Below are 16,459 nucleotides of genomic sequence, written 5' to 3' on the forward strand. Positions count from 1 at the left end.
CATCAGTCAATCAATCCTCACTCTCCGCCGCCTTCTCCTGCGCCGACATCTGCACCTCACTCTTCGGCAACTTACTGCTCGCCACGACCTTAATCGCCAACCTCCTCAAAGCCATCGTACTCAACAAATCAAACACACTGACCTCCGCCCTGAACTTCCTGAAGATCATATTCCTGACCTCCACCGCCGCGAGAGAGTCCACACCATAAGAATGCATCGGCTTCTCCATGTCCACATCCTCAGGCTCCATACCCGTCGCCTTTGCGATATTCGCCGCAAAGACTCCCTCGACAACATCCGCAGCGGCAGCGAGACTGGTACACGCCTTGAGCGCTTCCTGGGCTTGCTCGTCCTCGCCGGCATTGGCCGAGTCATCGCCGCTGGCGCCGTGGAGGTTGGTGTACTTGAGATCAGCAGCCATGGCGGAGCCGATGCTGCCGTCTTGCATTAGCTCGCTGCCGACACCGGTGACGACTTGAGGTGGGACGGGAAGGCCGTTGCGGGTGGTACCAAGCATGGCGGCGGAGAGGAGGAGGCGGAGGTCGCGCTCGGAGATGAAGAGGGGTTTGAGATAGCGGAGGCGTTCGAATTGCTCGGGATTCTCGGCGATGTAGCCGACGTCGGAGACAATGCCCAGGTCGATGGTCGTTGCGTTGAAGCCGTTCTTGCGGCGGTGCACGGAGAGGGCGTCTTGGTAGGTTCCGGCGGCGGAGTAGTTGGCCTGTGAGATGATGATTAGTATACGACGCAGCTAAAGAAGTGTTCTGAGAACGACTTACCTGTCCAGGGTTACCAATGATGCCCGCCATGGACGACAACATGATAAAGAAGTCCATATCCTTGGGTAGCTCAGTGTGCAAGTTCCAGCTACCAGTGATCTTCGGCTGGGTAGACCTCGTCCACTGATCAAAAGTCATGTTGTCAAAGACAGAGTCCTCAAGCACCATAGCAGCTTGCACAACACCCTTGATCTTCTCGCCACGGTCCAGAGAAGCCTGCACGAACCCAGCAACGGCAGCTTGAGAAGACACATCGCATGGGTATGCTTTGGCATTGCAACCGCGAAGCCGCAGCGAGTTAAGCAGAGTCTTCGCCTCTTCCGTCTTGGCACCGGAGCGAGAGATGAACGAGATATTGCGAGCGCCTGCTGCGAACATGGTCTCAGCAATGGAGCGACCGATACCGCCGAGTCCACCTGCGAGGACATACGTGGCCTCTGGATCGAGCGCCAGAGTCGGCGGTGGAGCCGGAACAGCGAGAATGACGTTCTTCGGATCGACGTTCACGGCCATTCCTCCCGGCATCGAGAGGTTCTCCGGCAGAGGAGTCATGCCGTTGAAACCGGACAGATCCTGGTTTCTCTTCGGTGGCAGAATGTGGAAGATGCCCTGATGAGCCAAAGCCCACGCAGTCTGGTAGACTCTCGAAATCTCACTTGGAGTCGTCTCGCGGAGGTAATCAAGGTCCAAGTTTGTGACAATCACACCTTGCGCAAGAGCAGCGGAGGAAGAAAGGACAGCGCCCGAGCCAAGACTGACGCAGCGACCGAACGGAGCAAGACAGTTGACCGTGTAGTGCGCAGCGCCATCCGCGACAGAGGACACGACCAAGTCGACGCCACGGCCGCCGGTGCGACGGAACAGAGCTTGCTTGAACCTGTCGCCGCGGTTGATCTGGACAACATTGTCGTCCTCCAGACCCATGTGCTCCACCAGCCAGCGACGCTCGTAAGCTGTGTTGTAGGAGGCATAAAGCGTGGCTCCAAGGTATTGGGACAACAAGATGATGGCAGCAGTGTTGGAGCCAGATTCCGTTGTGATAAGGATCGAATCGCCCTTCTTGATCTTGCCCAGCTCGATGACGGACAAGTATGCAGTGGTGATGGCTGACGGCAGGTTCACAGCCACGGCGTCCGCGATGAAACTGGGTTGTGGTCGCACAAAGCCTTCCGAAACCCGCAGGCGGCTGCGGAGAGAGTTTTTCGCGCAGACGATGACCTTGTCTCCGACGCTGTATTCTGTGACCTTGGCTCCGATGGCAGTCACGATGCCAACGGCATCTCGGCCAACGGTGTTTCCGGGCGTGAACTCGGCAGAGCTGAGCATGACCACGGACGGCTGGACTTCAATACCGTCATCGGCAAGAGGTTCATCATTGCCTTCGTCCTTGATGAAGTGCAAAGCATGAGTGTCGGGAGAGACCACAGCTCGGACTGGGTAATCCAGCGACTCCAGCGTCTGCTCCACAGGAACACTGGCAACACCCTGCTGAAGTTCGGCGTGGAAGCTCTCATCAGTCGCAAGGCGAGGCACACACAGCTTGTCGCCGATCTGGACAAACTCCTGCTCAACAGCCTTTGCGGAAGACAGAACGGAAGACTCAAAAGCGTCGACAATGAAGTCAATGCTGTGGTCGTCCGAGATCTTCTCCTTGCCATCAAGGTCAAGCTGGAAGAGGCGAAGCTGAGGCTTTTCAACACGGATCGTCCGCAAGAGACCAGTCGTGCTAGCGAATCTCAAGCCCTCGGCCGTGCCGACATCCGCACCACGAGTAACCCATAGGATACATTCGGCGTTGGAGGCAAGATCGCGGAGCCAAGAGAACTGCTTCTCGGTCCAGCCATCAACATAGCACTCTTCGATTTCAAGAAGCGATAAGACGACCTTGCCTTTAATGCTCTCAAAGTTGATCGACTCCGGGTGCAATGTTGTGATAGTAGTGCACGAAGATGCGAGTCTTGCTTGAAGCTCCGCGACCAATAGTGGCAACTCGACAGACTCCTTGAAGGCGTGAAGGATGACGAGCTCGTCAAGCTTGAGCAATGGCGTTTCGGGCTCAATGATGACTGCCTGTTCGCCGTCGTCGCTGTGCTCAGGCGTGACTTGGACGTCGCCTTGGTGAAGAGGGATGTAATCCATGCGAGTGCACTTGCGGGATCCACTGTCAGATGAAGCCGCAGAGGTAGCCGAGATGTCGCGGGACAAGAAGCGGCGGACAACCACCTTTGGCGCCTCCCAAGCATCATCAGACAGCACGATATCGCCGACAGTGTCGCCGGAGCCGCTTTGATCACCCTTGCTGTATCCATGCAGCTCAGTTCCAGGCGCTGTAGTCACATCGGCGGCGACGTAGATGCTGTCAATGCTGATCGGAACCAGAGTCTCATTACCAGACAGGCTGTGAAGGTATCCCAGAGCCTGCAGGTGGAAGATGGCGTCCAGGGTTGCCGGGTGGATGAGATGAGGGTACTCAAACTCCGATGGCATGGCAGACTTGGTGTCGGGCACAGTGAGAACACCATGGCCTTCACCGAATCCAGACACTGCCTTGGTGACATTGCGGTGCAGTGGACCGTACTGCAGACCCATCTTGTCGTCGAAGAGCTTGTAGAACGTCTTTGGCTTGATGACTCTGCAAGCACGCTTGCGGATGTCATCATACAGAGCGGATTCAGACTGCCACTCCCGAGCACCTTCGCCAAAGTCGTCGCCGTTGTAGAGGAGGGACACGGTTCCAGTACACATCGTGTTCCACGGATCGTCGCCGTTGCGAGAGTATACCTCAAACGTCCATGCAGTCTCGGTGGTAGAGTGCGATGATGTTGGCTTCAAGTGGATCTCAGTCTCGGCAAAGCCGTCGCCGGACGGAATCACGAGGCCCTTCTTGAACACGATGTCTCGCACCTCAACCGCCTTCAGGGTCTTATGCGGGTCGGCCAGCGTGCGTGCACCTTCGATGGCCTGCACGACCATGGCGGCGCCGGGATAGAGGACGTTGTTCTGGACGCGATGATCACTCAGCCAAGGCTGCTCAGATATACGGATGTAATTGTGCCATCTCGGCTCGGTGGCGGAGGCCGTGTCGACGACGAATCCAAGGAGATCGGTTCGTGGCTTTTCGCGGTTGAGAACCGTCTTGGCGTACGCACTGGTGTGCTCGTAGTACTTGTGGTTCCATCTGTAGGGCGGCAGGCACGCCAGAGACTGGAGTGGACTCGCAGGCTCGGTCTGAAAGTTGAGCTTATGAATGTCGACGGTAATACCGTGTCCCCACAGTTTCCCGACCGCGGTCAGTGCAGAATGAGCGGCATCCACATTGCGAGAAAGGAGGGCCGTGTAAGGCACCGAAGTAGCCAGCTTTCCATCGACAGCGTTGAGGATCTGCAGCAGAGGTCCTTTGAGCACCTCGGCGGGACCGATCTCCACCACGGCCGAGTAGACGACAGGAAGCTTGCGGCGAGTCTTGGCCTTACCGGGAGTCGTAGCAGGTTGCGTCACCAGAGCCTGAACGGCATCGGAGAATCGGACACATCCCAACATGTTCTTAACCCAGTACGAAGCGTCCACATCGGCCGCGCTGAGGATCGTACCGCCAGTGACGGAGGAGAACATGGTCGCCTTAGGCGTAGTGGTCGCCACCTCGATATCGTGCATGGCAGCCAGGTAGTCATCAGCAATGCAGCGCATGTGCGGAGAGTGGTACGCGGTCTTCACTCGTAATTTCCTCGCGAAGATGGAGAGATCCTGGAGCTTCTTCTCGAGAACGTCGATGGCAGTCTCATCGCCGGACAATGTGACACTGTCGGGAGAGTTGACACAGGCGACGACGACGGATTCCGGCGGTACCATGGCCAAATAAGGCTGAACCTCAGCTTCGGACAGAGCGACTGCCATCATGGCGCCTTTGGTGGTACCCATGCGACGCTCCACGTCAGCGGAGAAGAGACCACGGCAGTAGGAAACTTTGATGGCCTGCTCGTGGGCGAGGAAGCCGGCGGTGTAGGCTGCTGCGATTTCTCCACTGCTGTGTCCAACGACCGACTTGGGAGTGAGACTCCACTCAGCCAGCAAATCGACGAGAGCGAGCTGGAGAGCAGTACAAAGAGGTTGACTGAACTCTGGCTGGTCGATGCGTGAAGTCTCCTTGCTGGCGCTGAGCTCTTCGATGAGGTTCCAGGTGCAGCCGAGGCGCTTCAGCTCGGTCTGGGCACGTTGTAGACTGTCGCGGTAAGTCTTGAACGCCATGAGCGACTTGCCCATGGTAGCCCATTGCGCGCCTTGACCAGTGAACAAGAAGAATGTGTTGTTGTTCTTGGCGCCACGGCGCAATTTGGTCAGAGGAGCCTGCAATTGTTGCGAAAGGTCGGAAGCTGAGCGGGCCACAACGAATGATCGGTGGTCGAAGGTGGAGCGTCTGGAGGAAAGAGTGTACGCGAGGTTCTGCAAGAACTCGATGTTCTCCACCTGTTCTTGGTTGTCCTGTACGTATTTTGCCAGTGCCGCTGCGTTTCGCTGGAGACCCGCCTGGTCGACGGTAGAAACAACCAGAAGCTTGGGCTGCAGCAACTCTTTCTCGACATCGTCGCCTGGCGAGGAAGCACCGGAGCTGAAGCCAGAGTCCGAACCGTCTGAAACCTCCGGAGTATCGAGCGGGCCGAGTAGAGTCTGGTGGTGTCCGGTCAAGCCGTGAGACTTGAGGTAGTGGTAGGCATCGTCGATGATGACGTGCGAGTTGGCTGGAACAGGTCGTCAGTTGATGAATATATAGTCGGGTCAAAGACAATTACTCACCTCCACCATAACCGAAGCAGTTCACAGAAGCTCGGCGCACACCCGCAATCGGCCACGGAACTAAAGACGTGGGAAGAGCGACCTTCCACTCGTCCAACTTCAGTCTTGGATTGACCTTTTCGAAATCTGCAATGGGAGGAATCTGTCCCTGCTCGACCACGAGGACAGTCTTGATCAGACCGGCGAGACCAGCGCAGCCTTCGAGATGGCCAATATTGGCTTTCACACTGCCGACATAGAGGGGGTTCGCCTCAGTCCGAGTGGCGCCGAAAGTGGCGCCCAAGGCGGAAAGCTCATATGGGTCACCGATGGGGGTGCCTGGAAATGAGGTTAGAACTGGAGTAAAGCGTGAGATTGTCGATCACTGCTTACCTGTGCCATGGGCCTCAAAGTAGGCAGTCTGATCCATGTCAAGACCGGCAGCCTTGTAGACCTGTCTGATCAAGTCCGCCTGAGCTTCAGGTGAAGGCATGGTGATACCTGGCGTGCGGCCATCCTGACCGAGACCAGAGTTTCGGATAACGGCTCGGATAGTGTCGCCATCCGCCAGTGCCTTGCTCAATTTCTTGAGCACGACCGCACCGATACCGTCACCACGTCCGTAACCGTTGGCGCGGTGGTCAAATGAATGGCATCGCCCATCGGGGCTCAAGAACCCCATCCCGGTCAAGTCGCGCATGTAGCAAGGATCGCAAATCATGTTGGTGCCTCCTGCGATGGCCATCTTGGACTCGCCGGTACGAAGAGACTGGCAAGCAAGATGGACGGCGTAGAGTGAGGATGAGCAGGCGGTATCAACAGTCATACTTGGGCCGCGCATGTCGTAGAACCAGGAGACACGGTTGGCGAGCATGCTCATACCGTTTCCTGTGGCGGCGTAGAAGGGACCAGTGTATGGGTCGCGGCCACCTCTGGCTTCCCAATCGCGGGTAAAGCAGCCGACGAAGACGCTGGTATCAGTGCCGGCTGTTGATGATGCAGAGATACCGGCATTCTCCAGTGCCTCGTATGAGACCTCCAGCATATGCAGCTGCTGTGGATCGCTGCCTTCGACCTCGGCGGAGGTCATACCGAAGAATGGAGCGTCAATGATCTTGGCGCCTTTCTCGTACTCGCCGGACAAGAAATGCGAGCCTTTGACGAAAATCTGGGTGGAAGATGAGTTAGTCGTGTTCGTTGTTGCAAGGTTGGCCGAAGACTTACTGAGCCAGCGCGGGCTTGATCGGGATGATAGTAGCCTTCTGTACTGACTGTGAGGGGAGATTGTCAACGATGCGTCCGAATATGTTAGCACAGATAAATCATGCTCACATCTGTCCTTGGGGATGGTTCTCCATCCATCCCGTCCACTCTGGAGCAGATCCCAGAACTCCTCGCTGGAGTGCGACTCTCCAGGGAAGCGCATGCCCATGCCGACGATGGCGATGGGCTCCATCTCTGCGTTCTCGATCATAGGACTCATGGTATAGATTGAGGTGCAAAAGAAACGATTGACGGAACGGTTGTGCAGGACGGAAAAGGAGGAGAAGAAATAGCGTGTATGTCGAGGAGTGTGAGGAGAGTTGTCCTACTCTGGATGAAGGCAGGAAAGTTGTCTATTAGTATTCGTAGCGATGCACTCCCTATCGTGGTCAAGGCACGGACATGCTCGCATGCAGTTCGGCCTTCGCGGCGAGGAGCGTTATTCCACCGCGTGGGCTGCGAGACAATGATCCAGCGGTGCATAGCTTCATCAACCGATATCACAGGCGAAGATGGAACGATAATGCTGATGGATGAGGTGCTGTGGTCTCGCATGTGGCAAGGACACTAGCGCGAACGATATGCAGGTTTCCGGGAGTTTCGTGATGATTTGCTCCGCGGCGGTTTAGCGGGACTGGATGGAGGATCCACGTCGGCATACCGAGAGTGAGGTAGAAACCTTGACAATGCCATGTGAGCGCTTGATAACAGATTCGTGCAATGCAACCGAACCACTCACGAGCAGCGTCAACGATGCGTGGAGAGTGCATGGCCTCCGCATGGGTCGGGAGGAGACATTGAGACGCGGGCGGTAGGGCAGAAGATCAGCCGCTTCGTTTTCCGTCGCGGCGATCCACTCGAGGGACTTCGAATCCATTGCTTTTGTGGACCTTCACGGCCCATCAATGCGGTAGATGTGGGGATCGATATCATCCCTCGTGGCTGGCGAGGCAAGGCAAGACAGGACAAGCTCGGAGCAGGCAAGGCTTGTTGTGTATCAATACGAACGCATGGAGTGGAGCCATGCTGCAGATAGATGCATGAGTGAGATCCTCGTCGTCGTCGTCAGTCGTTGTCGCCGTCGTCGTCGCCGTGTCAGTGCCGTCGGCCGTAGGACTGCAGCCGTGAAGAAGGCGAAATTGCTATGAGACGATAATCATGGATGGTGTTCAGGGAATGATGTGGTTGTTGTCAGGGAAGAGGACAACCTGGAAGATTGTTCGGGGAAAAGACAGGTTGTTTTGGTCACGTGGACGGGAAACGGAAGCAACGCCTTCCGGAATTGAACACGGTCAATGTGTGAAATGTCTCAATTTTGATGATATTGTAATCACTCCTCATCAACCTCATCAAATGCATGCCCCAAACTCCATCAATATGATCAAATAATCCTCAATTCCTCCCAACTCAATCCTCCTCCCAAACTAGCCTCCCATGCTCCTCCCCATCACGCCGCCACCATGACCGCCTGCTCCATCGGCCGAGTCGAGATTTTGGGAATATCAAAGTGGTTGCTCTGCCCCATAACATACGCCTTGTCAATCGCCTGGCGAATGCGCAGCACATCCTCGGCCTTGTGCGGAATCTCGTGCACGCCATCATACCTCACGAGCTGCGTCATGGTCGGATCGCACATTTCCTGCGCCAGCTCCGCCAGCTTGAGCGGTGCCGGGTCGTCGCGTAGACCACGGACGTGAACCGTGGGGATGTTGATTTTCTGCGTGGTGTAAACAGCGTTGAAGAAGCGCGGAAAGTCCTCGAGATTGTACGAGTCGTCGTCGATGGCGTTGGTCTCATCCGACTCGTCGATGCCGAAGAAGTTTCTCGCGCCGAGAGATGCTTGTACCATGTCGATGAGAGCGATGAAGATTTCCCTTTCTTTGCCTTGGACTTTGTTCTCTTTGATGACGGAAAACTCCCGAGGATCCTTGTGGCCTTTACGGCTGATGAAACCCTCATGGAGTTCGTCCTTCTCCTCGTCGGTGAGTTGGTTCAGAGCGGCCATGATTTCTTTCGTCTTGTACTCCGGGTCCGCGGAGAGTGCGGCGGCGGTGCCGAAGAAACAGACGAATTTGAACGGCAATGGCACGCCGGGACGATCGATCAGGTGCTGGAGGCAGTAGCCAAGCACGAACGCTCCGCCTTGGCTGTATGCCAGGGCGCCATCGAAGGGACCGTGCTCGGCGAGAGTCTCCTCCATCAGCTCGTTGGCGGCTTGGATGCCGTCGGCGGACCATGCGTCCCAGTATGCGAGATGTCGGCCTGGGATGAAGTCGGCCATTGCTGGAGAGATTGTCAGTCTGGATCATTCATGGCCGAGGATCGACTTTGCTCTGGATGTGGCTTACAAGATCGGTTGACTTTGACCTCACCGTCTACGAAGACGTATTCGTGGTGAGCGCCGATGCCGTTGGTGAGACTGCCGCACATCTCCTTGAAGATTTCGGAGGACATGCCGTAGCCGTGGCAGACGAGGAGCTTCATGTTGGCGATGATTGGGGAGAGATGAGAACTGAAGGTCTTGGTAGTGGAAGGTGAGGCAGATAGGATGAGGAGATGATGCTGCTGGTTGTTGTGACTGAGTTGTGACTGTGGTGGTGGCTTGGCTCCCTTTAAGAATGCTCAAGCACTTCTTGTTGCCCATTGCTAATGTCCGTAGGTCTCTGAGCGGTGAAGTCCAGCTCTGAGCGATACGCAATCCACCCGCGGCGTATTCTGGGCGTCCATATTTGCTTCTCGCGTAACCAGTCCCACAACACCGGTCCACCGCCGCGAAGTGGCAATGAAGCATTCGGACAGCCGAAGGCGCATTCGACTCCTCTTCGGCCGAAAGACTTGGCGGCGCACCGATATGCCGGCCTATCGTTCGGCGACGGAGACATTGTGCGGCGCATAGCCCTGTGATGGAGTGTTGTTGCACGATGACGATGAACGCAGTTTCATTGTTGTGGCAAAGTCAAGTACTGGACTTCATGTCTTCTATATCAGTCAAGGATTGACATTGCACCAACGACAGAAACAGCATTGACATCGACACACACCGTCGCTACAACAACAACAGAGTCACAGTCTCAGCAGCTCCGCTCCAGCATCAGTCACTACATTATCGATCAACACGACAGCATCCCGACCGAGAAGATCAAAAGCTCCTCCACCCAATCAAGTCAACATGCGTGTTCTCTGCCTCCACGGACAAGGCGCCAGCCCGGCCATCATGGAAAGCCAGACCAGTCAGTCAACATCGCTCGAGAAGATCACCTCGTCCGAGAAATCATCCATCTGACCGCCAACTACCAGGCACCTTCCGAGCATATCTCCCGCCGACATGGTCCTTCGACTACCTCGAAGCGCCATGCGACAGCGAACCCGGCCCAGGCCTGAAAGGCATCTACCCTCCCCCTCACTTCTGCTTCTTCGACAAGTACAATCCGGAGGAGTTGGAAGAGGCAGTCGAATACGTCCGCGAGGTTGTCGAAGCCGATGGACCGTACGATGCAATCATGGGCTTTAGTCAGGTACATTCTTCCCATCCCTCCCACCAACCCGGCAACATACTGACTATTTCCAGGGCGCCTCCGTAGCCGCCGCCTTCATCGCACAATCCCCCACCTCCATAAAATTCGGCATCTTCATCTGCGCCGCCTTGATCCCACCCATCACCGCGCTCTCCGAAGAACTCGTCAAAACCATCGGGACGTTCGGACACATTGATCTTCCCACCCTGCATTGTGTTGGGCAACACGATACGTGCTACCCGCAGAGTGTGGAGTTGAGTAAAAGCTGCGAGAGTTCGCTAGGACAGGTACTGGTCTTGCCCGGGGGGCATGATGTGCCGAGGGATGATGTGACGTCGAGGAATATTGCGCATGCGATTGAGAAGTGTGCGAGGAGGGCGTTGGCTATGTGTTGAAACACAAGGGTGGATGAGTGCCGGCGTTCTAGCTTGCTTCTATAGAGCGTCATATGACTGCCAGGGTATCTACTTTGTTTGCGTCATGGATATCTCCCTAAACTTCGTCGTTCCCGATCTCCTTGCGAGGTGACCGAGGTCCGGTCGAGACATCGCTCTGTTGTTGCATTGTGAACGATGGTATGTCTCGAGCTGGACTTCTGACTGACTGGTACGGCTCAATCGACCATGGCAACGGGAGTTTTCGCTCGGCCGCTGCTATGTATCCGAACGAGGAAAGCATTGAAACACCATGATGTTGTGGAACGTGTGGTAACATGCATACAGAGCTATCTGTGTATCTCAAGACTGCTAAAGAGGTGACCATGGTGCCAAGGCTCTAGCCTCATAGAGGCTCCACAAGCTCCCCCAGACCAAAAAGAACTCCCCCTCGAAAGAACTGCTGCCCAAGGGCTGCAGAAACCCCCTCGAAAGGAAACTGCACTCGTAAGAAGTGCTCAAAACCATGCTGCTCCCCCAAAGGAGTGCATAGCAGAACCCCCCTCGAAAGGAAACTGCACTCGCAAGAATTGCTCAAATCCACCGATGTTGAAGTCGTATGTCTTAAAGGACTGCTGAACCCCTCCTTCGAAAGGAAACAAAACCGTGCTGTTCCCCCAAAGGACTGCACCCGTAACAGCTTTTGAAGACTCCCCCTTTCAGTAGCATGAAAACACCGTCCGAATGCTTCCCATCCATGCGTGAAACTATGCTCGAATATCAAAGAAATCCTCTCCGCCCTTGAAAACTGCACCCGCTTCAGTCTAACTCCATTGCTTCCTCGCCTTCGTGTCCCTCGCCTTCGTTGTCTAAGAACAACTCTGGATACTGCTTTCGGAACTCTGGGTCGTCGGATGGATCGAAGTTCGCGCTGTCGATCTCCTCGTCGACCTGGTCCCCGGCGTCGTTGGTCGTCGCCTGGTCTTCTGCGTCGTTGGCTGTCGTCTCCCTTAGAAGCGCTGGTGGGTGGATTCCATCGTAGTCGAGAGGGTGGTAAGTAAAGCTAGGGACTGGTCGCGACTCGATGTAGGGAACAACTGCACCCGTAACGTCTGTCTGTGTGCCTTAGGAAGCCATGTCGAAGGTCGTCCTCTCGTTTGAGGCTGGGAGAGTGTTGTTAAGCGATGCTGCACCCGCAATATCCTCGGTCTGCGTGCTGCTGTCGATGTAGTCCGGCTTCTTGATCTCGAGGCGGTACAACGTCTTGTAGAAGTCCGCGTCGGTTCCTTTAAGTGACTTTGCGAGTTTAGTAGCTGCGGAGTCTCTGATTTTGGGGTCTTTTCCCGTCAGCTTTGCGAATTCGTGGGTTATGACTCTAAGTCTTCGCTTAAGCTCCGCGATATCAACCTCTGCGATCGCGAGTTTTGCTTCGTTGTTAGCGGCATCCTTTCGAGCTTTCGTACTACGTTTGAGGCCCGTTACGGTTGCGTCGTCCCTTACGAGGCTTAGGTATGCACCCGTAAGCGACGTCTTGCCCTCTTTAGAGAGTTCCTCGGCATAGTTGTTCTTCGAGTCCATTTGGCCTGTCTCCGTACGGCCTTGCTTCACTAAGGGCGCCTATCGTTTGCGCGGGACTCCCTTCGCATTGTTCGATTTGTCTAGGCGGTCGCGATTCAGCTTCTCGGGGTCGCCGAAGTTCTTTACTTCGCTCTTAGGCAGCAGATAGAGGCCATTCTTATCTATTGCTGAAAGGAGATCGTCGGCTCTCCTCGCGTAGATCTTGCTATTCTTGTCAAACCAGTCGGGTGCCGCTTTGTGTCGACTGTACGCTACCTCCGTAATGCCTTTCGACTTGAACTGGCGGCCGATGCGCAAGACCTCTTTCACAGCAGTGTCAAAGCCTACGGCGTCCAGTTTCGGATGGGTGGCCGTCCAGTCCTTCGTAGACTTCTTCGCCGCCTTGCCCTTGGACGCTGTCGATAGTGAAGATTTGCTGCGCTTTGATGTCGGTAGTGGTGCGTCTTCTTCGTCTTCGCTGGAATGCTCCGGCGTAGCTTCGTCAATTTGCTCATCCACCGATAGGCTGATCGCGCGCTGTTTGCCTTTACCTTGGGGGCCCTTCGCTGGTAATGGCGCTTAAGCTATTGCAGTCTTCTGCTGGACTGTCGGCGCCGACGGTTTCTCCACCGGGACAGCTGGTCCTCCTCTGCCAAGTTTGCGGCCGTCGTTGGGTTTTGGACGCCCTCGATAGCTCTAAAGCGGAGGTGGTACTGTCTTCGTCTTTACTCTCGCTGCAGTTGCTATCGGATCCTCTCCAAACTAGTCCATTACCGGAACGTCTTTGTCCGTCGAGAGGTCCAGTAGCAGTCTGAAAAGGTCGACCTTGAAGTTGTTGCAATCGGTCTTTAGCTGTTGAGGGTACGCGCTCGGGAAGAATTCGCTTATGTCTCCGTTAATGGCTAGTGACACTCCGAGTTTGAAAGCTTTAGCGCAAAGGCGCAGGTCCGCTCTTCTCATGCTCTCGTCGTACGCCGGCGTTAGAAGGTCGTGGATCAATTCCGCAAGATCCGTGTGTCCGAGTTTGAGTAGAGCTTCCTTCGTGCTTTGAGCAAAGCTCCCGAGGTCGATCATCTGCGTCATGGCCGTGATTGGGTCTGCAGAGTATTCTCCAAGGTATAACGGAGTCTCGAAAGTCATGTCCTCAGCGCCGCATCGGCGCGCGACTTCTCGCCTCGCCTCCTGCGTTAGGCGGAACTTTGCTTCAGCCATAGTATGATGTCGTTGTTGTCCGGAAGAGTAGATGTCGCAGAGGTCGTCGTTGTCAAGGTGGATGTCGTTGTGAAAGAGGATAAGAGAACGAAGAAAGAGTTATAGCATTAGTAAGGTGAATGCTTCGAGCACATGAAAGCATGTGTTGCGCGGTTCTGCACCCGTAACGATTTGACATATGCTAACCAGTCTGAGATTTCAAGTTGATTATGTGCCTCTCAACTCCCGTCCATCGTGACAGTTGCATTTCCACTGTGAGTTCCATCTCTTAGTGATTATAGATATTCGGTCGGTAATTCTTACGGGTGTAGGTCTTGCTAGTGGAGCGCAATACTCGAAAGCGCATTCCGTAGTGAGAATTCCAGGTCACCCAGCCTGCGTTCTTACGGGTGCAGCCTGGTCTTCCGAATTCTGCATGTAATCATTCGATTCGCGGCTGTGATCTGTGCCCTAGCTCACGGTCGCTCCAGGGTTCTCAATAAAGTTTTCTCTCCTGCTGCCGCCGTAAATCTTACGGGTGCAGCCTGAATGCAATTTGAAATTCCGCTAAGGCCGTGAAATCGCTGGGTGCTAAATTCTTCCAAGGTAAATCCTGCTGTGGGGAAAAGTCATGCCGGAGAAGATGTCCCTGTGCTCCCTTTTACGGGTGCGGTTTCATTTGAGAAGATCGGACAGCGCAACGGACTTGCGGTCCCAGTATGCTGTCGATGTTTCGTCTGCTTTAGCTGGCTCACCGATTCCGATCGATGGATTCCAGCTGACATCTCGTGGGCCTAGTGGGTCGTCGATAGCAGGGTGATGTCGGCGGTCGGGGTTGGGCAGCTCTGGCAATCCTTGCGCTACTCGCTCTTTGTTGTGTTTCTTGAACTTGCGGCGCTGGTTAACTTCCCCTCTTAGCTTAAGCTGAATCGCGCGGTTCGCTTTGGAGGTCTTCTTCCAGCGGCCTTCGGAGTCTGGAACAAAGAGCCGTAGGTCGTTCAAGTAGTATTTCTTGCCCTGCAACGGAGACTCCCCATGCATAGACTTCAGTATCCCCGCTTGTCCTGACGATGTGATCTTCTCTAAGATGTATAGGCTATCATATTTCACTTCGAACTTGTGTCCGTGCTCTTGATCTTGTTGCAGCCTTCTGACTAATACGGCGTCCCCTGCCTTCAGTGCTGGCCCCCGCTTCTTATCGTCTTCTGCCAATTTCATTTGGTAGCGCAATCGTCTGTCGAGTGTCGATGTCCTGATCTCGTCCAGTCTCGCAAGTCGTACTGCGTGGTGTTCCTCGGCTAACGACGCTAACAGGAGAGCTGATAGGTCCGTCTTCATCTTATCGAGTATAGACTGCACCCGTACCTGGTCTTCTGGAGTAATGTCTGCCCCTGGATAGTGTGGTGTGCATCCGTACAGCAATTCGCATAGGTGAAACCCTACGTGCCTAACCTATCGGGTGTTGATCGGAAAAACCGCTTCCTGCACTTTTTCTGGCCATCTCCACAGCTGTGTCGGTTCGTCCTGCAATATCGATCTTATGCTTTTAAGCAGGAGTCGAACATATGCTTCCGCCAGCCCCGTAGACTGTGGGTGGCTCACTAGTCCGTACAAGACCGCGACGCCTTTTGACTTCAAGACTTCCGCAAAGATCCCGTAAAAGTGGGATCCGTTGTCTGTAAAAGTCATCCTTGGCCAGCCGAAGATGTCCACGATGTAGTAAAGAAAGCCAGCACATTTGACGCAGTCGCACCCACCAAGGGTCGTGCGAATAGGAATCGAGTGCAGTAGTCGACTCCTACCAGGATGTAGCGCTCGCCCTGCGGTCCTGGTAGTGTAATTAGACCAACGAAGTCCAGCGCCAGGCAATCCATCGGCTGAAGTAAAAGAACTAGTAGTAATCCCTTAGATAGTCGAAGTAGTTTTAGGAACTAGCACCCTGCATACTCGCGGCAGTGTTTGACGATGTCGTGAAACCTCGAGGGCCAATAGTATTTCCCGACCGCTCGTTGTTGAGTAATGCGGTCGGAGAAATGACCACAAATGTCGTACAGCTTGATCAAAGTGGAAGCGACGTCTTCTTGCAAAATGTATCTGCTCAGTTTGCCGGTTCGCTCTTTAAAAGCGAGGTAGCTCGAGACCTCGGTGTCCACCAGTATAATTCTGGCTGCCAGCGATCGAATGAGTTTCCTGTAGTTGCGGTTAAGGTAGGGAACACCCGGTATTGCTCCTGTTAGTTTGTACAGAGTCACTTCGCGATACTACTCGCTCGTTAACCAAGAATGCCACTTTGCTCGTTGTTCCGGTGTAAGCAGGTCCTTAGGGTCGAGATCCTCGTAATCGGGAGCGACTGCACCGGTAGGATCTGGCGTAGCATTTGCCTCCAGTGACATTCCGTGCAGTGTGGGTGATTCCGGGCCATTGCCAGGCATGTATTCAGGTGTAGAGCGTATGCGTGAAAGTCCGTCCGCGATAGTCAAGTCTTTGCCGGGCACGTGAACGATGTCTATATCATATTCCAATAGTTCCAGCTGCCAACGAGTGAGCCTTTGAGAGATGTGGTCACCCTGCCTGATTGCTAATAGTGCCGAGTGGTCAGTGTAAACGATGATCGGGTGAGGACGTCCTCGGAGGAGCTATGACATTTCGCGCAAGCATTTGATTAGTGCAAGCGCTTCTCTCTCGGTTGTGTGGTACCTTGTTTCTGCGCCGTTGAACTTAAAACTCAAGAAAGCAACAACCTGCAAACGCTGACGCTTCGATCCAAATTTGGCTCTCTCGCCTACTGGGGCATCCGGAATCTGGAAAAGGCAACCTCCTGCACCCGTACGTAACGCATCAGTTGCGAGGTGGTATTAACGCAAAGGATTTCCTAATAAAGTTGCTGTCTCGCAGACTGCGTTGCGGATGTCGTTAAACACCTGCTGCTGTCTCTCCGTCCATTGGAAATCCACTGTCTTCCACGCCCTGTGCTCTCGTCCCTTTGTGACTTTAGTAGTGCGCTCTTGGA

The 16,459-nt window shown here is 54.7% G+C and overlaps 4 protein-coding genes across 4 annotated transcripts; 1 reads left to right on the plus strand and 3 right to left on the minus strand.

Moving 5' to 3' along the window:
• Positions 1-10: 10 nt before the first annotated feature.
• On the minus strand, positions 11-9,336 carry PKS4 (polyketide synthase; the record flags this gene model as incomplete). The annotated part of the gene is made up of 9 exons (XM_003851953.1): positions 11-721; positions 780-5,515; positions 5,571-5,888; positions 5,943-6,717; positions 6,774-6,820; positions 6,882-7,137; positions 8,341-8,690; positions 8,754-9,095; positions 9,161-9,336. The coding sequence occupies 9 exons, from the start codon at positions 9,294-9,296 to the stop codon at positions 11-13; spliced, it is 7,671 nt and encodes a 2,556-aa protein (XP_003852001.1).
• Positions 9,337-9,981: 645 nt separating this feature from the next.
• MYCGRDRAFT_93616 (uncharacterized protein) lies at positions 9,982-10,722 on the plus strand (the record flags this gene model as incomplete). The annotated part of the gene is made up of 3 exons (XM_003851281.1): positions 9,982-10,042; positions 10,110-10,327; positions 10,381-10,722. 3 exons carry the CDS (start codon positions 9,982-9,984, stop codon positions 10,720-10,722), a joined length of 621 nt encoding a protein of 206 aa, XP_003851329.1.
• A 1,596-nt stretch (positions 10,723-12,318) lies between these two features.
• Positions 12,319-13,470, minus strand: MYCGRDRAFT_93617 (uncharacterized protein; the record flags this gene model as incomplete). The annotated part of the gene is made up of 2 exons (XM_003851952.1): positions 12,319-12,819; positions 13,033-13,470. The coding sequence occupies 2 exons, from the start codon at positions 13,468-13,470 to the stop codon at positions 12,319-12,321; spliced, it is 939 nt and encodes a 312-aa protein (XP_003852000.1).
• Positions 13,471-14,124: 654 nt separating this feature from the next.
• Positions 14,125-15,881, minus strand: MYCGRDRAFT_93618 (uncharacterized protein; the record flags this gene model as incomplete). The annotated part of the gene is made up of 4 exons (XM_003851951.1): positions 14,125-14,840; positions 15,207-15,277; positions 15,397-15,639; positions 15,739-15,881. 4 exons carry the CDS (start codon positions 15,879-15,881, stop codon positions 14,125-14,127), a joined length of 1,173 nt encoding a protein of 390 aa, XP_003851999.1.
• Positions 15,882-16,459: the final 578 nt, after the last annotated feature.

The sequence above is a fragment of the Zymoseptoria tritici genome, chromosome 6 (genome assembly GCF_000219625.1).
Source record: "Zymoseptoria tritici IPO323 chromosome 6, whole genome shotgun sequence".
Lineage (NCBI taxonomy): Eukaryota > Fungi > Ascomycota > Dothideomycetes > Mycosphaerellales > Mycosphaerellaceae > Zymoseptoria > Zymoseptoria tritici.